The sequence below is a fragment of the Macaca mulatta genome, chromosome 18 (assembly GCF_049350105.2).
Source record: "Macaca mulatta isolate MMU2019108-1 chromosome 18, T2T-MMU8v2.0, whole genome shotgun sequence".
Taxonomy (NCBI): domain Eukaryota; kingdom Metazoa; phylum Chordata; class Mammalia; order Primates; family Cercopithecidae; genus Macaca; species Macaca mulatta.
Genome location: NC_133423.1, coordinates 1,702,381 through 1,727,794, shown reverse-complemented (window position 1 = coordinate 1,727,794; position 25,414 = coordinate 1,702,381). Strand labels below are relative to the sequence as shown.

Here is a 25,414-nt window from a genome sequence, read left to right as displayed (position 1 = left end):
AATGTACAGAATCTAGTGACTTTGTTTAAGATGATAGTAATTTTGAGGTGTTTTAGACACTGGTCAATATTTTATATATCCTCATTTTTAATATAATTATAAATCGGTGATATGCATTTAATTGCAAGGGGAATTAAATAGAATACTGATTGTGGTTCTGATCAGCAAATATTTTAGTCATATATCTTGTCAAGACAGCTAATGACTCTTGATTTAAAAATAGTCTTGAGTAATTTTACATAGTGGTAGGTGCCAGATACCTGGAAAATGGGATGGAGATCTTCCAGTGGCTCATAAATCCCCACGTATTTACACAATAAGCCAAGAAACACAGAAGGAGAGAGTGACATGTTACTTGACAATGACAGCCTTGTGTCCTTGACTACGTCCTGTAACCTCTCTCCTGTGCTGATTCTGGTACAGCTGTTTGTGGGCTATCAAGGTGGTGGAAACATGCTGAAGTCAGCTGGACCACAGTTGAGCAGTGTGGTCCAGCTGCTCAGTGAAAAATCAGGGATTTTCCTGATCATTGTCATTTTGTGGTGGTTCCTAAGATACTGTTACAAGAACAATTAGCAACTTCAAATGGTATGTTTAGTGTTTCAGGTAGCCCTTAATGAAACCAGACTTTCTGGAATCTTATATAAAAATACTTTTCACTGATACTGTTTAGTAAATTCCCTCGCACAGACCATTAAATATGTTATACTTGTTGGCATGCCAAAGAAAGAATTCAGATGCCAACGTTTTGAAATTAATTACTGAAGAAATTTCTCACTTTACTGTAGCAACTAATCTGTATCATTACCTCTTATGAAGATAATCTAGGTTGGAAATTAAAGTTTTAATTATAAAGTTAGTGATCTTGTTTATTAATAATCTTTTAACCATTCTCTTTTCTAAAATTTCCTAAGAGAAATAAGCAGGTGGAAAGTGGTCTTCCCTCCACCCCACCCTCCGCTCTGCAGTTTCTTTAAAACCGTTTTCACGGCCATGTTCCAGGCAGGCTCCATGGAAGCAGGGCTAGGCTGGTGCCTCTCTGCTGGGCCACCCCCGCCCTCCTGTACACCTGCATTTGCAAGGACTCACTTTGCTTGTGAAAAGGAAGCGTCCCATCTGTTTTTCTCTTCTGAATCTCAGCATTTTTCCACCATCTGTGGCCCAACATTTCGAAGCTACTTATCAGAATAATTTCTTCAGTATCTCACATTCTGAACGCTAGAAACACATCAAGTAATTTTTTTTTTTAAGCTCCTTGAAAAGAGTTCAAAGCTCTTTGAAGGAAAGACAGACCTTGTGCTTGGGAATTTCAGAATACTGTGACATTAGAAGCCCTGACCACATACTTAGTACTTTTCTTCATGAGTTTTTAATAGAATCTGATGACATTTTAGTACTGTACAAGTTTTTTGTTCAGCAATATATTTTGTAAATTATACTTAAATGAATATTTGAAAGTATATTTTAAGAATGTTTCTACCTTACCCTGAGATATTTAAAATAAAGACTTGCTACATTCAGGGTAAAATAAAAAGACAGATACCTCCCAGAAGAAAGATGTCTGAAGAGCATAGTCTCTTCAGTGTGTACTATTAGAAATAGACTGAGAAAATGAAAAGAGATGAGTGCCCTGTATTTTAAATCATTTTAAAGAAAACCATGGTCTTCCCTTTACTATGTCTCTTAAAGTTTTATGTCTCCTAGTAAGAGACTTTCTTTTACAGTATCAGTACCACTTAGAGTTATTATTAGAATAGATTCTATTTTTTATATGCCTTGGGGCAAGAAGTATTTGAGTGTGCGCCTTGTAAAGAAGCATGAAGCAGTCAGAACTCCTGGGCTCCTGGGGACCCTGAGGTCCAGTGACCTCCCACCCCCCACTGGCGGGATCTGCTCTTCTTGGAGTTCCTGCAGAGCTTGCTGGCTTGTTTGTAAAATACAATGAGAGCTTTATGACCCCCCCTAAAGTCCTGGGTATTGTGTGTTTAGATAGTAAGGCTTAGAGAATAGGTTCATGCTCTTTGTAAAGTATTTGTTAAATATAAAATTACCCAAATAAACTGTGTGTTAGACTGAAAACAAATGCCACTTCTATGAATGATGTTGCATTTTGAGGTTTCTGGTGTTAGTAGATAGCTTACGTTATTAATGGAATTATTTTAAATTGGTTACTGGTCTTGGCAAAACCACTTAAAATTGATGCCTTCCTATATTAAGACAAAAAAAAAAGGTAAATATATTCAGGATCTTGAAATCATTAAGGAAGCTGTTGTTACAGTGTTATCAACTTACTTTCTAGCCCGGAATCTTCGAAAAGCCTTAGGAGGGCACCACCCTACTGACTGTGCACAGCATTTCCGAGGTCCTGTCTTGAAATAGGGCTTCTTATGAGATGCCAGATTTTTATTCTGGGGCCCCTTCCCACCCCCCATAATCCAGGATGTTCAAGTCTGTAGACTCTGGCCTGCATTCTGCATGACAAAACATATATTCAGGGTAACGCTTTCTTCAGAAATGAATGAATGAGTGTATGTATTGTGCTGGACTGGCTGGGTTAGAAATGGCCGGCGCCTTCGGGAGAGCGGGGTTAGAAATGGCCGGCGCTTTCCGGAGAGCGGGTCTGCGGAGATCAGGAAGCGCGCCGGCCTCGCGCTCCCCCTGCTGGCCGCGCCCCGCACTCCCCGCGCTCGCTGGCGTCCCCTCCCAGCCGCCTGCGTGAGGTGTGAGACCCTGAGAAGGATGTGAGCAGTGCAGCGGTGGTCGGCAGTGTAGTGTTGGAATGAGAGTGACTCTTACACTTCAGCCTCCTCCGCCTCCTGATTTTCAGATAAACAATGTGGTGATTGTAAAATACGATTAGGAATAATGTACATTAGAAAAGGTATCGGCTTATCTTAATATTCAGTGCTGGATTTTAATGTAATTTCTATACGTAGAGCAAAAATTAAATTTCCAAATAGTTTCTAGATCATTTTGCATGTTCTCACATGCTTATTTTTGTTTTAAATATGGTTTTGATGTATCACAAGTTGAGAAAATTTGAAAGAATTTATAACAAATGAATTTATAATACTTACTAAAAATAAAAGTTTTAACTTCTTACCTTTCAGCCACTGTGTTGCTTTGCATTTGCTGACTTTTCATACATTGATTTATTTTGATGAAGGTTCTAATGTATCAGTAAAGGCTGTCACACACTAACAGATGGAATCCGGTTGTCCTGTATGAAGGTAGAAAGCATGAGTTTTGTAAGGGCAAACATGAGATGTGTATATATGTATACATGTGTTCAGAGATGATGCTACTTTCTGACATTATGGATGATTATAACAAATTCTGGTGAGTGGATACGTGTCTTAGAAAATGCTAGAGCCAGTATTGAACCTTCTCAAGTGATCTAGAAGTCCAGCAGTTTAAGAAGATAACCTCATTCTGTACTCATGAAGCCCCCTTCAAACTTAGCAGGTAATATGCTTGCAAATTTTAGTAATAATTTTGTCGTTAAAACATGTTTATATAGGTCTGCTGACAGAGTGACAATATGCATTGCCTGTAACATCAAAAGTTGGGTAGCTTCAGTTTGTGTAAACTAGGTGTGAGGGTTTACTTTGAACTCCCTTGTCTCTTAATTGTGTGTCGTGTGTTGGTTTCAAAAGTGGTTTTGCTTCCCTGTTTAGTAGCTGATTCTTGTGTTAATACTTTTCTTGTTTATACAAAAAATATAGTACTCTTTTAATGTTAAATGTTCAAGGGAAAACATTCTATATAATAACTATATAGCAAGCAAGGGAAAAACCTTAAATTCTGAGTATAGAATAGGCAAAATGTTAAATTTCTTGGTAGGTAAACATGTAGGTTATGAAATATTCTTTCAGAATAGACTTTAAATTGTCTATTGTATAAATACAGGTTTTGATTTTTAAGAACTAAGGTGGTAAATTGCAACATTAAGAATTGTTGTGCTGATACTTATTTAGGGAATTCTTAAAGCACAGATTATTGACCCAACAGACTATAATGGCTAAAAGAAACCCTTCTTATTTTGCAGATCACTGAGGTGATAAACGATAATGGCTCAGACACATCTATAGTGTGTGGTCAGTCTGCATGTACTACACACACTTAAGGCTTAGTAGTTCATATCCAAAAAAGAATAAATAATAAACTTCAGAAGGAAAAAAACTATGTAGCATCACTTTTTAAAAAGTAATACTTTTAATTTAAACTTCGTAATGGAAAAAGTTGTTGCTGTAAAATTTAGTACTTAGATTTAGTGCATGAGTTTCATTTATTTGAAATGTGGAAACACAAATGAAGATCTGAAAATTACTTATATTTTTCTTGTCTCTTAAGATTCTACTAGCAGTGGAAAATATAGGGCTTATTTACTTCAAAGATACTTAAAAGAATATGCTTCTTATAGGAATTTCAGTTAGGTTAAAGCATAGCCCTATATCAATTTTGTAGTCAGGGTCCAAATTCTAAATGAAGAACTGATCCACAGATAGTTCAGCTGATGAAAGACAAGCAACGTTAACAGTTGTGTTTTTCCGTACATAGTCAGCTGTGTACAAAGCTGTCCTTCTCTGCCTGTCCAGAGTAGTCATGAATGAATTAGGTGTCAGAATCGGAGCTTTTCAGATTGTCCTGTATTCACAGGGAAACTACAGGACAAGCTAAAATAATCTAGTGCTCTACCAGAGTTTAAACTGGCGCTCTGAAGTTTTGCATTTTACTATTGTAAACTACTTCTGTGAAAGGAGTAAGTCTGCGCGAGTTTTAAAAGATGGGTAAGAGTGTTTGGATGCCAACATCCCGTTTACATGGGGCGACGTCATCAGCAGTAAGTGTTGTGCAGGCACTATGTTGAATCATGGATAGGGCCTGAGATTTTACAGCATTCGACGCCTGCTCCAATTTGCCGTTTATACTGATTGATTAGGAACTTAGTAGTGTGATGTGAGTTTTAACACTGAGATGGATTGAAGTGTTGCTGTGTCATGGAGATAAGGTCCGATTCTCACTCGTCCGAGCATTCGTTAAAAAAAAAAAAGGCTGATCTTTTCTTGATTAAGCTGGAGAATACCGTATTTACCATTGTTGGTATAAACCATTATTTTACTGAGAACCATTAGCTATTTTAAACTTGGTACATAAATTAAAGAGGAGCTAAATGGATTTGTGATCGTTGCCATTAGTAGCATTTTAGATTATACAGGCAATTATTGTGTTCATTATCCTAGAACAGCCCCTTTGTAGAATCATTGTGGTTGTCTTAGACATTATGCACAAATTTTCCCTTGGAGGTTAAAATTTCCAGTAGTGTATTTTATTTTGTTATCACAGTTGTTTCAGATAAAACAAATATTATGACAAGTAGAAGAAAATTTGCTTCATCTCCTAATATAGGAGATGACAATGAATGTTGAAAATAACTTCTGAGTGTATTTACATTACCTTTTCTTAAACAGTCATAATTACTTCCAAGTGATTAATATATTTTATGAGTGAAAAATTTACAGTCATGGCAAAAGATACCTGGTCTGTCCAGGTATTTAAGATGTTTTTTTAAAGAAGGAAGAGATCCACATCAAAACTAAAGTTACCACCTACTTTATAGAATCTGTAACTTTATAAGTTAACTGGTTTTTATTTTAAATAGCTTATAAGAGTTCAGATTGTATTTTAAATGAGTTTAAGAAAAGCATATTTCAGAGAAATTGAATATTAAAAATTATTAATTGAAGTGGGTTTTAAAAAAACCCAAGTGTTGAAATGTGTCTTTTCTTCTGTTTTGTTAGAATTGAAAAAATTAAAATAAAATAAAAGCAACCTACAAGATTTACACTATGTACTGTAGTTTGGTTACAAGTTATATTCCAGGAACAAGAATCACAGTTCAGAAAAGGCCACCTGCAAGGCACAGCCCATTTTTGAAAAGTTGTATTTTATTCCACTAAATGTTTTATTGCTCTTCTTTAAGTTAAAAGGGGTTGGGAGAAGACAACATGTACTTGGCTTCAAAATGGTTACATTCACTAGTCAAGCATCTGACCACATCTGTCTTCATCAATGAGAAAGGTACTAATGCTTTGAGTGATCTGCATATCGGTGTGCAGTGGCTGCTTTGAATGTTTCCACCCAATACGTGGCATTTTTTGAAAGGAAACTTTGTATTCATTTCTGAGTGTTTTTGTCCTGGCTTTTACAGTTCCTCACTGCTATGTTGCAGGGGAAAGTGTGAGGTGGTGGTTATGCATTTTGCAAGACAGTGATTCTTTATTTTATTACAAAAAAAGACCAACTCTGGAAGGCCAGATTAAATCATTCCTTTCACTTTTTAATGGGATTTGGATGAATAGAGTAAAATATGCACTTTGCATTCATTGATAGCATCTTTAGGTTGAGGTAATTGAGTCTTTTTTCCCTGACTGAATGAATAATGACTTCATCTGATCCTCAGTGAGGCCTGAAACTTAGACCGCCTTTGTCACAGCAAAAAGATCTGGGCTTTGAAACATGCTCTACTTCCCTGGCTTAATTTTTCTTCATTTTAATCCAAAAACCTATTTTTCTCAATAATTCAAGCATAAACTATGTAGTAGTTGAAGTAGCGGAAATTGCATGATATTTGTCCTGGTTGTGCTGCTTTTTAAATAGAGCTGATAAATCAGCCGCTGTGGTCTTCAGCTGCCCCGTTCTCAAGGGAAGGCACAGCCCATCCCTGCAGCAGCGTTGGGAACTTCAGAACCGGTTGAGTATTGCTCCCTTTCAGACTGTTTGTGATCTGGGGGAGCGGCGCTGTTACTGGTCTTGTGGCTGACCCAGAGATGAAAAAGCCTCGTGCTGGAGCTCCGAGATGTTGCTGTGGACATTTTACTTGGCTAGAAGGGGATCTGCTGTTGTGAATTAGAGAGCAGTGTGCTTTTTTGGAGAATACAGAGCTGGGAATGTGCAGCCTTTAAGAGTTTCTGTTGAAAATGAGCTGCTGTCTGTGTTGCTGTATTGCAACACTGAGAAGAGTTTTTGTGGCAGGCCAAGTGTCTCATTAATTGTTACATTAGAATCCAGTTGCTATTTCATATAAAACTGACACTTTGTGTTTAAAGTGTCCTCAGTTAGGAGTCTTACACAGTGAAGTGGCCAAGTGAGCCCTGTGGCAGTGTGCACAGGACAGAGTGCAGGAGGGGCTGCCCCACCCTGCCGAGTGCAGCACCCTGTCTGTGTTGGTCACGGACCCCGCACTCTGGGCACTGCCAGTCCCATGGCTTTGGAGTCCTTGTCGTTGCTCCTGTTGTGCCTACACTGTTGTGAAAGGCTGTGAAGTGTTTATTAACCGGTGGTGGTGCTGACTGTCGGTCACAGGAAGTGATTTAAAACAAGCCTGGTTAGAAAAGAAAACTTACTATTTTATGATTCTGTTTTATAACATAGATCACTGGTGTTCATCTTATTTCTCCTACTAGATTAGCTGTTTCTTGCAGGTAAAATCTTATACTTAGCTCGTTTTCATAACCTTAGAGTTTAGCACAAAATGTAGTAGACATTTAAATTTATTTGTTTAATTAGTTGAGTTTTCTTCGCAGCTGCACTTAATGGACTTTTGACAAAGTTTTATTTTTACTTGATAATTGCAGGTTATAAGATCTCATGAGAGTTTGTGGAAAGTATTAATCAAAACCAGATATAAACTAGATATATGAGTTGTGGGAAAAGGCTAGCTTTCTACTGGGTGAAGTTACAGATTTTTCAAAAGGCTCTACAGAATAAACCAAGTTATTTATTAGCTCTGTAATTCTCAAACTTTTTATTTTTTTAATCAGGTTTTTTGCAATCATGTTTTCTTCATGTACTCCTTTTCAAAAGTTATTCCAGATTCAGGAGAAATTGAGGTGGCAGATAGATAACCAACCTGATAGGATTTAGTCTTCTGTTAATGTCACATAGATCAGAAATAAGTAGGTAAGTTAAGTACATGCTGTTCCCCAACCTAGTGGTGCTGAAGGCAGTGGCCTCTCACCCTGGTACCTCTGCCCCGGGGGTACCACCACTTACAGATGAAGAAAACGAGGTTTAACAAAGAATTTAAGGTTGTTCCTCAAGTCACACATTTAGTAAACAGAGAAAGTGGATTCCAATCCAAGTGTGTAATAAGAGCAGTAGCAGCACACCTGGGGAGCGTACTGCCCAGCAGGAACTGTGGCCACTGTGCCTTGAGCTCCCTCTTTGCATCCCCTGGGGGCTGTAAGGAAAACATCCCACATTCCCTATTTTACAGATAAGAAAACCAAAGCCCAGCTTGCCCAAGGTTATGCCGCTAAGTGGCAGAGTCAGCATCTAAATTAGCCTAAATCCAGAGTCCCGAGGAATCCTAGTTACTGTGCTGTGTCACTCCCTCCCTTCCTGCAGCGCGGAGTTCCCTCTCATCCCCCAACCCCACTCACTGGACTGCCTTGTGGTCTTTCAGGACTGAAAGCAAGCAAAGAGAAACAGTTCACAGCGATTGCTAGAGCTCGAAATTGAAGCTACATGCTTCAAAAGAGCTGTATTCTCTTAACTTGTGCAGTGAGAGCTTTTTGGGTTGCTAGTTCTCACTGTTTCCAAGATCCTGTACAGAATGCAGCCAAAAAAATGAACTGATTCTTATTGACATAATTTTCCCTCACATTTTGCTCAGCTGGTAAACGATCCATAGAATGGACTTGTGTGTAGTGTACCTGACTGGGAGAACATACAATATATGATTTGTGCAAATTAAAAAGGTTTTATTTTAAGCTAACTATCTATTGCTTTTTTTTTTTTTTTTTTTTTTTTTTTTTTGCTGTAAGACAAGTTCTTTCAAAGAGACTGTTGGTAGATCGGAAAGACATACATACGGTCCTGTTCTTGGGAACTCTCCATCTAGAGTAGAATCCTCATGGGGGATGTGCAGAGGCGCCCACACAGATAACAGAGGCATGGCCATGGCGTGGCACGTGCAAGGAAGACACGCCCGCGCCCTCAGAACTCTCTGTTCCCGGGCCGCACCCTGAGCAAGCTTCCAGTGCCCTTCTCTAGGCTTGCGTTTCACTTTGCCTGAGCCGGTGACCAATGCGCCACCCGTCCACAGGCCATGTCTGAGTTCACTGCGGCTGTGTGTTCTGGCCTCGTGTTTTGTCAGTAGACCCTTTCTGGAAATGCTCTGGGAATCATGACTCATTTCTAGAAATTCTGCCTGAATCTGTTAAAGGTTTTTCAGGAGAAAAGTTAGTAACATTTTCATATTTCATTATAATAAAGGCTAATACCAAAAAATCTTAAAGTTTTTTTTGTCATCATTACCACGCATTCTGATTTATAATATTAGGGACATTGTGGTTAGCTTGTTCATGTATTATGTGTTTTTCTTTCAGGTTGGTTTGTTGGACCTTGAACTCAATCGGCTGACGAAAGCACTATTTTTGGCTTTAGTTGCTCTTTCTGTTGTCATGGTAACCTTACAAGGATTTGTGGGTCCATGGTACCGCAATCTTTTTCGGTTCCTTCTCCTCTTTTCTTACATCATTCCCATAAGGTAGGTTTAAAAATGAAAATAAAACAAATGTCTGGTTTCATTGAGTATGATTTTATTGAAATTTAACTTTCTCAGTGTGAAAGAAATTATCCAAACAAAGCTAGAGAAGTAAGAGCCAGGAGTTCTGAGGAATCTGGAGGAATTCTTCAGTGAAAATGTTGTTGGGGAGACGTCGTCAGTGCCGGTAGAATGATCTAGAGGTGTCATACTTTCCTGATAGTGAATGTGTTGACGGTATCCTCTTCAACAATCAGAAGATATTTCCTGATGAAACATAAACCAGAATTGCACAAAATTAGTTTTGTTTTTTGCTGATAGACTTTTAAATTTCCAGTGCCCTTTGATCTGTGTGGAATCATTGGCATTTTAAAGTTCTATTTAATATATCTAATATCTGTCAAGTTAGATAAAATATTAAGGCTGTGTTTTTAATATGGACTATCATTTCAAAATGTTAACCTATGTTATAACTACAGATTGGGATATAAGTAGTTAATATTAGATGCCTATTTAATGTACAGACTAATATTTTCCCATATGAACATAAATCCATTTTAAAGTATTTTCAAAAATATTTTAAGAAAGATATTCTTAATATGTATGATTTAAAGTTTTCATAGGCATGAACAACTGAAACCTAATGGTGGGTAAAGTACGAGTCTGGAACATCTGCCTTTTGTAACAGAATGGACTAAACCAGTTAGAATGCTGCGGCTCAAGGATGTGGCCACTTTGAAGAGAAAGATATCTCTGTTTCTAACCCAGCTTTCTCCAGAATGTGCTGAAAGGTGATGTCACCTCCACGTAGTTACGTGTAAAGTCAGAGCTGTCATCTCTCCTTGGGGGGTGTGCACACTGCACTGCCCTCACAGACAAGCGCTGGGAATGAATCCAGCTGCTCTCACCCAGTCTGTTCGAGAGGCAGGAAATCACCCTCCTTTCTGCCCGTCACAGCACAGATTCCTGTGGACGCTCCTTCCACAGTGTTGCTGGTTCACGGTGGCCAGGCCGGTGCAAAGAGCGCACGCAGCAAACAGCAACTTCTCGTTGCAGCTGTGTGACTTGCTGCTGACATGGACTTTCTGCGCTCCATAAAGCTGACTGCAGAGATGGCTGTTCCAACCTGACTTGTGGATTGAACCAAATAAGGCCCAGCTTCCCCACTCTCCTCTCCCACCACACTGCAGCTATCCCCACGTGCCAGCTGCTTCCCACCCTAGCTGTGTCCTCCGCTTCGGTGCTCCTCTACCTCATCATTCCGTGGCTAGGCTTGTCTTGTCACTTGGCTTTTACCCTAAATACTCTTCCTCAGAGAGGCTGCCTTTGTCTGCTCAGTACAGACCAAGAAACAGCCAGCCACTTGCTATCACAGCAGCCTATTGAAATCTGTGTAGATCTCTATGACATTCATCTTGTTTGTTGCCCGTTTCTTTCTTCTCACTAAGCCCTGTGAGAATAGAGGCCTTGTGTGGCCCGTTTGTTGTCGTGTCCTAGTTAGGGCCTAAAACGGAGCACGCTTGGGATGTGGTAGGGCCTCTGTAAGTATTTGTTGAATGGACCCATTACAAAGGCCCCGTCCTGCTCAGAGGACCCAAGCACAGATCATCACAGTTCTTGTGCCAGCACGTATTGAGTGCCACAAGTGGACTCTGTTCGTCTTTGTCCTCAAAATACCCAGCCCCCCACTGGCTAAGTGGCAATTAACAAAGTATAACCAGAAAGTAACCTGCCTTTTTTATCTGTTTGTCATGCCAGAATTTACTTATTCGGATGTGATGGTCCTTCAGGTAGTTCTCATTTGTTGTTCAGCCTAAATACTCACCTTGATCCCAGGCCATTCACACATTGCGTCTTCTCTCCACCAGCTTCCTCCGTTTGATGCCACCCACTCCCCAAGAGTCTCCTTTGTCTCCAGACACATGAACGAACCCTGGTATCCATTTTTGTATTGTCACGTGAGAAGATAGGTTAGCCATCAAGTGAAGGAGGAAATAAGACATTTCTCCTGCTTTTCTTAGTTTCTGCCGGTTGGAATGCCTGTCTCAGGCAAAGCAGGCTGCAGTGACTGGCCCAGATGGAGGAGCTGCTTCTCCTAGAGCTGCAGGGAACACCTCCTGACACTGTGGCCTTGTCACTCGAAGACCTTCTGACTAATGGGAGTCGAGTCTCTGGTTCTTAGGAGCTCCACGTAAGGCACGTAGTGAGGCATATGTACATGTCTGTGCCAGCTTGAGAACCTGGCTCAAGGCTGGCATATTTTTCTCCTATGGAGAAAATGTATTCCAACTCCCAAAATACGTTGGTAGACACTTCTGCGGCATCTGCCTTTTGGGTTGTATTAGGTTATGCGTTCATTTTTATCAGAGCTTCATAACACAGAACATGTTTGGGATTCTTCCCCTGCAAGTTGCTTCCAGAGCCTCATAGCATGTTGTTTTCATTACCATTTGCTTTGTGGATTGGTATGTGGTTGTTTTATAAATATTCCATGTATGCTTTAAAAATATGTGTATTTTACATGAATCATTCTATATCCATTAGATTGATCTTCTTTAATGTATGCACTTTACTGTTTTTTAAAAAAAAAAAAAACTCCTTAACTTTTTAGTTACTGAGAGTGTGCAAATCTCTCACCATAATAATGAACTTGTCCATTTTCCCATGCCATTTTGTGAATTCTAGCTTTTATATTGTGAGGCTATGTTATTAGTTGCTTACAGGTTTAGAAGAGCTCTTATTCTGGTGAATGAAAATCTCTTATAAACAGCATTAGCTAGGTGGTAGTGATGTTGTCTTAAATCCCATGCTACTGTCTTTACACTTACTGTGATTAACACTTTATTTGCATTAATTTATGCCACCTTATTTTTGCTGTTTGTTTTACTTCTATATTTTTCTTTTCTTTCTTGCAACCTTTGGAGTTTTTTCAATTCCATTTTTTCTATTAACTTGAAATGATACCCTATATTTCTATTATTGTGCTTTCCCTAGAAGTTTTACATATTTAATATGTAATATTTAGTAAAGTTTAAAGTTAAGCTTTATCTTTACTCTCCTCTCAATCAATGCTAAGACCCTAAAATATTTTAAGTCAGCTTATCTCCCCTCTCCCATCCACTTACATGCTTTACTAGTCAACATTTGCTTTCATCTTGTCATCCTGTTTGGTTTGTACTCCGTGTTTGCACTAGACCTCCAGGCCACAGCCTTGGCATTACTGCAGTAGTAAAAGGGTGTTTCTAGCGAATCATCCTACATATTCTTGATCAGTCTTTTCTCAAAGAGGATAAGGGCTTTTAGCAGGGTAAATTTCATTTACAGAAGAATAACCTTAATGATTATGTCTGAAGTAAGACTTGGAAAATACAGTGCGTATTATTCACGTTCAATCCCATCGCTTTTTATTTTGGCCAGGCGAGGTGGCTCACGCCTGTAATCCCTAGCACTTTGGGAGGCCAAAGCAGGTGGATCACCTGAGGTCAGGAGTTTGGGACCAGCCTGGCCATCATGGTGGAATCCCATCTCTACTAAAAATACAAAAATTAGTGGGGTGTGGTGGCACACACTTGTAATCCCACCTACTTCAGAGGCTGAGGCAGGAGAATCGCTTGAACCCAGGAAGTGGAGGTTGCAGTGAGCCAAGACTACGCCACTGCTCTCCAGTCTGGGCAGGCAAAAGAGCAAAACTCTGTCTCAAAGAAAGAAAGAGACAATACAAGGTAGCAAGGTAAGTGTTGTGGTCAGTAAATAGTCAAAGCTGATGCACTGGCCCCTGCTGACACAGAACAAATGGGCAGGCCATCCAGTGCCCTTGGCCTCTTCTTAATCGGAGGGGACAGGTGAAAGCATATAAATGAAACAGTTACATAGTAGTAAAACACTATGTAGTAAAGTCAAACCAGGCACTGGAACAGAGAGAACCTTGCAGGCCTTCAGAGCAATGTGGGCCTTCCCTGGCCGGGTGCTCATTAAGCAGCGGCCCGCATGGTGAGGCCACCGTGGAAGACCTGGGGAAAATGTCTTGGCAGAGAAAGCACATTGTCCCAGCACAGCAGAGACGGCCGGTGGCTGGCACACGTGCACTCCAGCTCAGCCTCCACAGCCTCCAGCACAGGGCACCTGCTCCCGTGTCTGTCGAGCAAACACATCTTTTTCTAGGAATTCCTTGTTTTTTGCTCTCTTTAATTTGATTTTTCTTAATGTCAGTTGATTTCTTTCAGTTCTAGAATGTCACATGATGTTCCTTTCAAGACTGCTTCTCTTTCTCTGCGTAAAAGGCCTAATGAGAGCTTTGCTTCCTTTTGTATCCGGGGTACCTCTGTCTTTAACTGACAGAAACTATTGAACAGTATTGGGACTTTTATTATGTTTTAGTGAAATATTTTATTTATATGGACTATCTCCAGTTATTTCTTTCTTTAGTAAAATAATATAGAAAGATTTGACCTTTTTCCTGTATCCGGTTAGCAAGAAAAATTAATTATAGTTATGAAAATTAGTTTATGTAATAAGCATTTTTTAACTAAAACTAATTTTTGTTTTCATACCTTCGTAATTATATGTATTTATAGTAAAACAAAATAGAAAATAGGGCAGGCGAATAGCTTGAGTCCAGGAGTTAGAGACCAGCATGGGCAATATGGTGAAACCTGGTCTCTCCAAAACAAACAAACAAACAAACAAAAAATTAGCCAAGCACGGTGGCATGCGCCTGTAGTCCTAGCTAGTTGGGAGGCTGAGGCAGGAGGATCGCATCAGCCCCAGAGGTGGAGGCTGCAGTGAGCTGAGATCACGCCACTGTACTCCAGCCTGGGCAGCAGAGCAAGAGCCTGTCTCGAAAGAAAGAAAAAACTAATAATAAGAGAAGATGGTAAGTATGATCTGTAATCCTGCTGTCTCTACTCAAATTCTGTCAAAACATTTCCAGTGTATTTATACAGACTTACAAATACGACTATGCATATTTATATCTACAAAAAATACCCACACCCCAGATTAAGTCTGTGTATCCTCCTCTAGTGTCTGCTTAGAAAATGAGGACGATAGCAGGCTTTCTGCAGGTCTCTCTTGCTCTGGTTTTTCAGTCAACAGTTTGATGTTTAGCATGTTCGGTCATGCTTGGAGAGGCTTTCGGGGCAGAACTGTCACTTCCCCTCTGTTTGGCTTCAGAACATGTCACACCACTTCAACACAAGGCTCTGCCGTGTTTCTCTCACTCAGGATGCAGTGACACAGGGTGCACGCGGGGTGAGATCCGCTGATGTCAAAAGCACAGGACACTGATTCGGGGCGTTAAAGTTCACATTTGATTAAAGCCAAGTTTGTTTTCCTTTTGCAAAGTTGACGTAAAATACGAATAATGACATGTTCTAGTATTTGCTAAATATGCTTTTGAATTGAATAAAAGGTAAGACTTCTAAAATATGTTTTGGTTTTGCACGGTATGCAAATCTGAAAAGTAAAGTGCTTTTTTCTTTTTTTTCTTTTTGAGATCGAGTCTCGCTCTGTTGCCCAGGCTGGAGTGCGGTGGCGCCATCTTGGCTCACTGCAATCGCCGCCTCCCGGGTTCCCGCCATTCTCCTGCCTCAGCCTCCCAAGTAGCTGGGACTACAGGCGCCCGCCACCATGCCCGGCTAATTTTTTGTATTTTTAGTAGAGATGGGGTTTCACCATATTAGCCAGGATTGTCTTTATCTCCTGACCTTGTGATCTGCCCACCTCGGCTTCCCAAGTAAAGTGCTTTTTTTCTCTGTTGTCCTAACACTCTTAAAGGGCTTTTCAAATTTAAGAGAGTTAAGCTGTTTTATAAAAATTCCTCTTATATGAAGTAAAATATTTTGAGTTACTTGATATAATTTACATTGTAAATTTCAAAGGAAAATATTATAGTATTTAACTCTTACTTTTGTAATTCTAAAATTCGTACATGTTCCCTAAATCCTGTGCATCTCTCATAAGAAAAGGAAAATTGATTATCAGAATTCTGTATTCATTTAAAGTTCTCTGAGGTCAGGGACTTGCAGTTACTTCCCTCTTTAATTATTACCTCTTTCGTCCATATGCTTTGAAATGCTATATACCAGTGTAGTTGATAATGCAAAAACTGTCTACCAGTGTGGGTCAGTGTTTTTACTCCCACATGAGGCATATGTGGGTGTTACAGGCAGAATGTTGTTTGACAGAGTGATAAAGGTGTTCCTTCTGCAAACACCGAGGAACCTCTTGTCAATACAGCGGCTTTGTCCTTCCGAGAACACCGAGGAACCTCTTGTCAATACAGCGGCTTTGTCCTTCCGAGAACACCGAGGAACCTCTTGTCAATACAGCGGCTTTGTCCTTCCGAGAACACCGAGGAACCTCTTGTCAATACAGCGGCTTTGTCCTTCCGAGAACACCGAGGAACCTCTTGTCAATACAGCGGCTTTGTCCTTCCGAGAACACCGAGGAACCTCTTGTCAATACAGCGGCTTTGTCCTTCCGAGAACACCGAGGAACCTCTTGTCAATACAGCGGCTTTGTCCTTCCGAGAACACCGAGGAACCTCTTGTCAATACAGCGGCTTTGTCCTTCCGAGAACACCGAGGAACCTCTTGTCAATACAGCGGCTTTGTCCTTCCGAGAACACCGAGGAACCTCTTGTCAATACAGCGGCTTTGTCCTTCCGAGAACACCGAGGAACCTCTTGTCAATACAGCGGCTTTGTCCTTCCGAGAACACCGAGGAACCTCTTGTCAATACAGCGGCTTTGTCCTTCTGAGAACACCGAGGAACCTCTTGTCAATACAGCGACTTTGTTGAAAGCACTGAAGGTGCAGGGTGTGTGTGGCTTGAGAGACACAGTTTCTTATTTACCAGGGGTCTGGCATCCGACCCAGTGAGCGTGGGGATGCTTGCCCGTGAGCTTCCAGAGCAGATGTACTGGGGACCCCCAGAGCTCTGTGCAGTCGGCACACCCCCGGAAGACCAAAAGTGTCAGGCAGCACAGGCACAGCAGTCATTGCTCCTGGATTTAGGAAAGAACTTTTCTGAAGGAAAACTTTTAGGAGCTTTATCAGGTTGCTTTTCGGTTAGGTACCCTTTCTGTGACATTTTACAGGTTTTTGCTAATTTACCAAACAGCTTTAGTAAGACCTCATTTTCCAGGTAGAATGCTTGGTGAAAAGAGTGTTTTCAACTTCTTTTGACCTAGATGTGATATTCAGGTATTGATGATTTGGAAAATTTGGAGCCTATCCAGATTGCATAAAATGCTAATATTGGGAGATTCATTGTTTGGAAAGCATTCACCAAGGGTGTGTCCAGGTGGCGTTTTGCTCTTTGAAGAGAGAGATTAGAGGCAGGTATTAGTCCGTTCTCACGCTGCTGTGAAGATACTACACTAGACTGGGTAATTGATAAACAAAGGAGATTGAATTGACTCACAGTTCTGCATGGCTGGGGAGGCCTCAGGAAACTTGCAATCATGGTGGAAGGGGAAGTAGGCACCTTCGCAAGGCAGCAGGAGAAAGTGTGAGCATGTGAAGGAGGAACCATCATACACTCACCAAACCATCAGAGGAACTGTCACACGCTCATCAAACCATCAGACCTCATGAGAACTCATTATCACAACACGGCAGCAGGAGGTGTGAGCATGTGAAGGAGGAACCATCACACACTCATCAAACCATCAGAGGAACTATCCCACACTCATCAAACCATCAGATCTCAGAAGAACTCATTATCATGACAAGGCAGCAGGAGAAGGTGTGAGCATGTGAAGGAGGAACCATCCCACACTCATCAAACCATCAGACCTCACAAGAACTCATTCATTATCACGAGAACAGCATAGAGGAAACCGCCCCCATGATCCAATCACCTGTCTCCCTCTACACATGGGGATTACAATTCAAGATGAGATTTGGGTGGGGACACAGAGCCAGACCCTCTCAGGAGCTGACTAAAGGATGTACTCTGCAGAAACCAGGAATAGAGAGGGGCTATCCAAGAAGGATCTGTGTTGGAGTCTGTTTTCTAATAGTGTGGACTCTCAGGGTTTTATCAGCAGAAACTACCAGCTTGACCTAAAGGAACAGAGACAGGATGAGATGAGAGAAGTCTGTTGGACTCCCAAAATCTTATAGGCAGGGAACAGCTTGATAGAGCTACTGGCTGCCAGCACGTGCTCCCTTTCAGAAAGAGGAAGAATGACCCCAGGGTCAGAATTGACATGGGTAGTGCAGAGGTCACGGAGCTGTCAGCCTAAGGGGCACTGAGACGCAGTTATTCTGTTATTCTCAGCTCTTCAAACCTGACAGAGTTTGCCTTGCTGAATTTCAGACTTGCTTGGGATCAGTGATCTTACATTCCTTCCAGTTTCTCCCATTTGGAATGGAAATATCTATCTATCCTTGTGCCACCACTGTATTTTGGGAGCAGATAGCTTGTTTTCTAGTTTCACAGGTCCACAGGTGGAGAGGAATTTAGGTCCCAGGATGGACCATGGCCAGTGTCTCACACATACCTAATTTAGATGGTTTAAATGATGAGATTTGGGACATTTGAGCAGATGCGGTTTGGATGAGATTTTGGACTTAATGTTGATGCTATAGTAGGCTGAGACATTTGGGATATTGGGATGGGGTAAATGTATTGGGACTGATGTAAATTTGGGGAATGCTAGAGGGTGGACTCCCGTGCATGCAGTGATGGTCCCCAAAACATGTGCCCACATGAAATCTGTGAATGGAACCTTACTTGAGAAAAGAGTCTTTGCAGATATGATTAAGATAATGATCTCTAAACGAGACCATCCTGAATTAGAGTAGGCCCTAATTGCAGTGAATGTCCTTGTAATCAAAGGAGTAGGAATATATCAAGGAGAAGGTGAGGTGAAGACAGTGGCAGAAACTGGAATGATTCCGCTACAAGCCAGGGCATGCCAAGGACTGTGAGCAGACCCAGAGCTGGAGAGAGGCAGAACAGCCCACCTCCACCCTCCCCACCCCGCCCCACCCCCGACCAGTGTCCTGAAGGAAACAGCTCTGCCCACACCTTCCAGATGGTGAGAAAATAGAATTCTGTTGCTGTAAGACATCTAGTGATGGCATCTTTAAGAAACCAGCACACCACATAGAGTCATTTTTTACAAAATGCTTCATCCCCTGCTCTTGGCAAGGTAGCGTCAGGAAGGGTGAGATGCTACAGCGTCCCATGGCTACTGTTTGGCTTGTAAGAAACAGTTCAGTTTCCCGATATTCAGGAGTGTTTCCTTTCTGCCTGTTGTTCCTTGAGTGTTGTGGGAGGATGTCTCCTTGTCCTGCTAAGTGTCCTGCTAAGCTCTCACTTTTTAATAGGCAGCTCAGCCTTCTGCATGCTGAACACTTAGTTGAATGTGTAATGGTTCTTCATTTACTCAACATCCAAGTATATGCTTTTGGGAAGGTATTGCGATGGGCCATTCAGCTTAGTACACGCCCCGTGCCGCTGTGTGTGAGCGTGCAGGGATGAATGGCGCGCACCCTCGGGGCCCTGCAGCTCAGTCCTCAGCGTCTTCATCTGGACACCCTGTTCCCCTCCCTCCCTCTCCTTTCCCTGCTCTTTCTCTCCATAGAAGTAAAAATTATCTAAAACTTTAAATTACTTCCTCCTCCTCTCCCCACAACCTAGCCCTCAACAAAAGCCAAAAACCTGTCCCTAAATGTTCAAGGTTGTTTAGAGGTTTTTTTTTTTTTAATAATATATTTTTCTTTAGGAAAAAAATATTTTTCTATAATTTATCTTTATGTTAAGTTTTTAGTTACTGAGCATGGCTAACTCATGAACTCTCATCACTAGTTTTATATAAAGTTGAAATAAAACAAAGTTTTATTTTATATATACAAACCTTATTGCCTCTAATTGTGGAAATAGTGCTGGGGAACAGAGAAGTCATTTGATAGAAAAAGGCATAGTTCAGAAGTAATTTTGGCTAAAGAGCCCCTTTTTCCAGTTTGCTTATTTGAACTCAGAAAATTCAGAAAAATGAAGAGGTTTCTAAGACTGTTTGGGGAAACAATTTGAAAAATTTCTACGATGAAGCATGTATTCCAGATTTTAAGGTCAGTGGAGATGCTGTGACAGGAAAACTGGTTAATACTGCTTTACTAATACCACAGTCCATCCCCTTTACGTGGCACATATGCCAGGGGTTCCATATATGAACCCTGAGGGTCCAGCGTGGCTGCAAAAACCATCTAGCACTTAGCACCATTATCTTCACGCAGTTTCAGAGTTAAGGTGCCACACACGTTTAAGATGTTTCCTTTTATACTTTTTCTGTATAAATCTCTTATTAGTTATAGCATGAATTATGTGCCAGTTTTTATATTGGCTTAGAAGATACATTTTTGCACAATTCATTTCATTTCTTTTGAAATAATCACTGTCTTGGCTTTAAAAAATTATAGTTAACAAATTTGTTTTAATCTATCAAAAAAGTTACTACTTTTCGTTGCACGGGCTGCCTCAGCAGCCTTTGAGCATTGTTTTGTTTTGAAATGTGTGGGCTTTAAAGTTTTCATTTCATTTTTAATAGAGAATTATATCTATTTATGAGATACAATATAATGTTTTGGTATATGTATACATTATGGAATGCTGCTTTTATTGTTAATTTCTTGCTTTTCCTAAAGGTTTGTCACTTAAAAATTGCATATATAAATATATGCAGTCATCTCTTGGTACCCATGGGGGATTGGTTCCAGCAGCCTCCATGGATACCAGAACCCATGCATGCCCAAGTCCCACGGTGAGCCCTGCAAAACCTATCCATAGGACAGGTGGACCATCTGTATCTGCGGGGGTCGCCTCCCAGGAATACTGTGTTTTGATGCATGTTTGGTTGCAGACGCAGAGCCCTCAGATACGGAGGGTTGACTTGAGTTACTAAAAAGAGTCCGTATCTGAGTGGACTTGCACAGTTCAAGCCTGTGTTGTTTGAGAGTCAGTTGTGAATTAGTTTTTCCTGTTTTGTTAGTTTCTATAATTGAAATCATACTGGATGTTTTCTTTTTGTCTTATTCCTTTTGTTTAACATGGCTGCGTGCAGGAGGTTGTGTTGTCCTCTTCTTGTTTCTTGCAGCTTGTCATTCTCTTGCATGAGCACATTCCAGTGTATCTAGTGTATCCAGTATATCCGCTGTTTCGGGGTTTGGGTTGCTTCCAGTTTTTTTACAGTGGGCAGCAGTGCTGCTATTAACATTCCATGAATGTGTATTCCACACATTGGCACCCTGGTATAAGGTATCTAGGAGAGGCACTACTTGGCTATATCATTTGCCAAATTTACCAGATAATGTTTTAACTGTTCTTCAAAGTGGTTGTACCAGTTTGCCATTCCAACATCAATGTCAAGAGTAGTTCACATTCTCAGCAACACTTAGTATAAGTGAGTTTCTCACTGCAGTTTTAATGATCGTTTCCCAGCTTGATAGTGAGACTAAACAATTATGCCCATATATATTGGCTATTTAGATTTTCTCTTTTGTGAACTTTCTAAGTCTTTTGTCTGGTGTTCTGAGCAGCTTGCAGTTATCTATTTTAGATGCCAAGGCTTTCTCGGCTTATGTTTTGCTGATATCTTTCTCAGTCTGTAGTTTGACTTTTTACCCACCCATTGGTGAAATTATGAAAAAACAGTTGTTGATTTTACATGCCAAATATATGAAGTTTTTTTTTTATTATCACTTTTTATGTTGTTTAAAAAACCCTTCCCGGCCGGGCGCGGTGGCTCACGCCTGTAATCCCAGCACTTTGGGAGGCCGAGGCGGGCGGATCACAAGGTCAGGAGATCGAGACCACGGTGAAACCCCGTCTCTACTAAAAATACAAAAAATTAGCCGGGCGCGGTTGTGGGCGCCTGTAGTCCCAGCTACTCGGGAGGCTGAGGCAGGAGAATGGCGTGAACCCGGGAGGCGGAGCTTGCAGTGAGCCGAGATCGCGCCACTGCACTCCAGCCTGGGCTGGGCGACAGAGCGAGACTCCGTCTCAAAAAAAAAAAAAAAAAAAAAAAAAACCCTTCCCTACTCCAAGGAGATGAAGCTCTCCTTTTACATTATCTTCTAGAAGCTTAACTGTTTTTCCTTTGACCACTATAAGTGTTTTTTTGTTTTTTTAAATATATATTGTGTGAAGTACAGTTTTTAAATACCATATTTTTGCAAACCAATTGTCTCAGCACCAGTTATAGAAAAGACTTTTCCCAGTGATCTAGTGCCCCGTCTGCCATGTACCAAGCATTTGTATACACATGGGCCTGTTTGGGTTACCTGTTCTGTTCCCTTGGACTGTTTTTGTATTCCCACCAAATAACAAACTGTGTGTGTTAATAGACTTTTATAATGGTTTGACATTTGATAGAACAATTCTGTCCTCATATGCAGGTTTGTTATATAGGCAAACTTGTGTCATGGGGGTTTGTTGTATAGATTATTTCATCACCCAGGTGTTAAGCCTAGTACTCATTAGTTATTTTTGCTGATCCTCTCCCTCCTCCCACCGTCCACCCTCTGATAGGCCCCAGTGTGCATTTTTCTCCTCTGTGTGTTCTCACATTTAGTGTGTTCTCACCATTTAGCTCCTAGTTATAAGTGAGCACATGTGGTATTTGGTTTTTTGTTTCTGCATTAGTTTGCTAAGGATAATGGCCTCTAGCTCCATCCATGTTCCTGCAAAGGACATGAGCTCATTCTTTTTTATGGCTGTATAGTATTCCATGATGTAGATGTACCACATTTTCTTTATCCATTCTATCATTGATGGGCATTTAGGTTATTCCATGTTGGTCAGGCTGGTCTCGAACTCTTGACCTCGTGATCCACCCGCCTCGGCCTCCCAAAGTTCTGGGATTACAAGCGTGAGCCACCGCGCCCAGCCCAATGTTGAGCTTTTTTTCATATGATTGTTGGCCACATGTTTGTCTTCTTTTGTAAAGTGTCTGTTCGTCCTTTGCCTACTTTTTAGTGGGGTTGTTAGTTTTTTTCTTGTAAATTTGTTTAAGTCCCTTTTAGATGCTGGATATTAAACCTTTGTCAGATGTGTAGTTTGCAAAAAAATTTTCTCCCACTCTGTAGGTTGTCTGTTTACTCTGCTGATAAGTTTCTTTTGATGTGCAGAGATTCTTTAGTTTATTGAGATCTCATTTGTCAATTTTTGCTTTCGTTGCAGTTGCTTTTGGTGTCTTTGTCACGAAATCTTCACCCGTGCCAGTGTCCTGAATGTCACTACCTAGGTTGTCATCCAGGAGTTTTATAGTTTGGGGTTTTGCATTTAAGTCTTTAATTCATCTTAAGTTCATTTTTGTATATGATGTAAAGAAAGGGTCCAGTTTCTCTCTCCTGCAAATGGCCTGCCAGTTATCTCAGCACCATTTATTGAATAGGAAGTCCTTTTCTCATATCTTGTTTTTGTCAGGTTTGTGGAAGATCAGATGGTTGTAAGTGTGCAGTCTTATTTCTGGGTTCTCTATTCTGTTCCATTCATCCTTGTGTTCTTTAAGAGTGTTTTGGCTCTTCTCGGCCATGAATATGGTGTATCTCCCAGTATTATTTAAGTCTTCTCTAAAATAAGTCTTCTCAAATTTTGTTAGAGCAGTTCTTAGATACTTGAGATTTTTTAAATGATACTGTAAATATCATTCTTAAAAGAACCATTTCCTCTCTCTTTGCTGATGTAAAGAAATAAACTTAATTTTTATAAAATTATTGACTATCAATTTTGGTAAAAATCCCTATTTTAGTTATTAATTCAGGTGTATTGATTTTTTTCTATATATAATCATATCATCAGTAAATAATGACAGCTTTTTTTTTGTTCCAGTTCTTTGCACCATTTATTTCTTTTCCTTGTTTCTGCAGCAAAGATCTTCAGTATGTTGCTAAAGAAAAGTGATTACAATAAACATTCTTCTTTTGTTCCCATCCTCAAAGGCAAAACTTTCAACAGTGTCATTTAAGTATGCTATAAGTTTGTTTATAGAAGCCTTTTAATACATTGACATTTTTCTGTTCCTGTTTTGCTAAAAGTTGTTTTAAATCATGAAAATATTCTAGGAAATATTTTTCTAAATCTATTGAAGATTTTTCATCTTCAAATTTTTCTTCTTTAATGTATTAACATGGCAAATTATATTGATTGACTTTCTAGTGTCATACCAACCTTGTATTTCTAGGGGCAAAACCCCAACATGATCATGGTATATTACTATTTTTTTTATTATTAAATTCCATTTGCTTGTATTTTCTGTGAGATTTTTACATTGATTTACAGGAGTGAAATTGACTTGTAATTTTTATTTTTCATACCATTTTTGTGGAGTGTGGTATCTGGATTATGCTAGTCTCATAAAAACATTTTTTTCTCATTTTCTTTCTCTAAAATAATTTATCTAAAATTGGAATTGTTTATTTCTTGAACATTTACATAAGAAGTCCATGTGGGCCTCAGCTTTTGACTGTGGAAACATTTTTGACACATTTGATTTAGTTATGGGACTATTTAGGTATGGAACTATTCAAGGTTTTAATTTCTTGAGTCAGTTTTGCAAAGTTACAGTTTTCAATTCATAATCAGGTATTTAAATTTTCAGTTTTATTTACAACAGTTTGTTCATATTTTCCTGTTATCCCTGACATATATAGGATCTGTGATATCAACCTTTTTAATTATTCATACTTGTTATTTCTGCCCTTTCCGCTTTCTTTTTTTTTCCTGACTACTCTTCCAATAGGTTTGCCAACTTTCATTTCTTATGGAAATACCTACTCTTGTCTTTACGGATTCTTTGTGCTGTGTATTATTTTTCTATTTCATTAGTGTTTTCTCACTTGTCTATTTCCTCCTTGATTAGTGTTCACCTTCTCCCCCCTTTGTGAATATATGTATTGGAGGCTATAAATTTTTCTGTAAGTACTAATTTGGTTGCGTTTCAGAAGTTTTCATATGTAGTATTTTTGTATTGTAGTTTCATTTGTAGTATTTTGTTATTGTTAAGTACAGAATATTTTAATTTCGACTGTGATTTCATCTTTGACCCATGCTTATTACAAGCTTATTTCTTATCTTAATTTATAAGCATAGTTGAGAAATTTCTAATACATCTTTGTTCATAGTTTGATTGTATTTTTCTCAGAGGACATACCTTTTTAACTTCAGATCTGTGAAATGTGTTGAGACTTGTTGTAGGGTCCAAAATTTAGTTCATTTTTATAAACATTCTTTGTGTGCTTCAAAACAACTTGGATTCCAAATTGTTGGTCATATGATTTCGTCTGCGTGATAGGTCAAGATTCTTAATCTTGTTTTTTAGTTTCTGTCTACCACTAGGGTCTTTCTCTTTCATAAAAGTTGCTGAAATGTGTCAAAATCTCTCATCAGTATTGTGAATTTGTCTATTTTTCCTTGGAATTCTGTTTAGTATTTTATGTTTTGTGGCTTTGATATTGGATGCATACAAATTTAAATTGTTATCTATTCCTAGTGAATTAAGCAGTTTCTCATTATAAAGTGACTTTCTTTATCTCTACTAAAGCTTTTTGCATTAAATTCTACTTTGTTTTGTGTTAATGTAGCAATGCCAGCTGTCTTTAATTTCTTTAGCATATCTTTTTCCATCTTTTTACTTTCAGCTTCTCTGTATGTTTATTTTTATGTGTCTCTTGTAATTAGCATACATCTTGTATTAGCATGCCATCTTGTAATTAGTTTAATTTTTATCTAACTTTGATAATTTTTGACTAGAGTATTTAGTGCATATGCAATTATTATAATACTGTTTATATTTTTAGTTTAAATCTGCTATTTTATTTTGTGCTTTTAATATTACTTACCTGTTCAATATTT

At 39.6% G+C, this 25,414-nt stretch overlaps 1 protein-coding gene across 29 annotated transcripts in view; it reads left to right on the top strand.

Moving 5' to 3' along the window:
* ATP9B (ATPase phospholipid transporting 9B (putative)) overlaps positions 1–25,414 on the top strand; it is a 295,624-nt gene that overhangs the window by 165,296 nt on the left and 104,914 nt on the right. For all 29 annotated transcript variants that reach the window (XR_013408181.1, XM_077974850.1, XM_077974843.1 and 26 more), the window contains one exon: positions 9,393–9,553. Coding sequence is in view for 28 of the 29 variants with exons in the window: in XM_077974850.1 (XP_077830976.1) it covers positions 9,393–9,553 (161 nt within the window). In the remaining variant the exon portion in view is untranslated. The remainder of the gene's footprint in view (positions 1–9,392; positions 9,554–25,414) is intronic.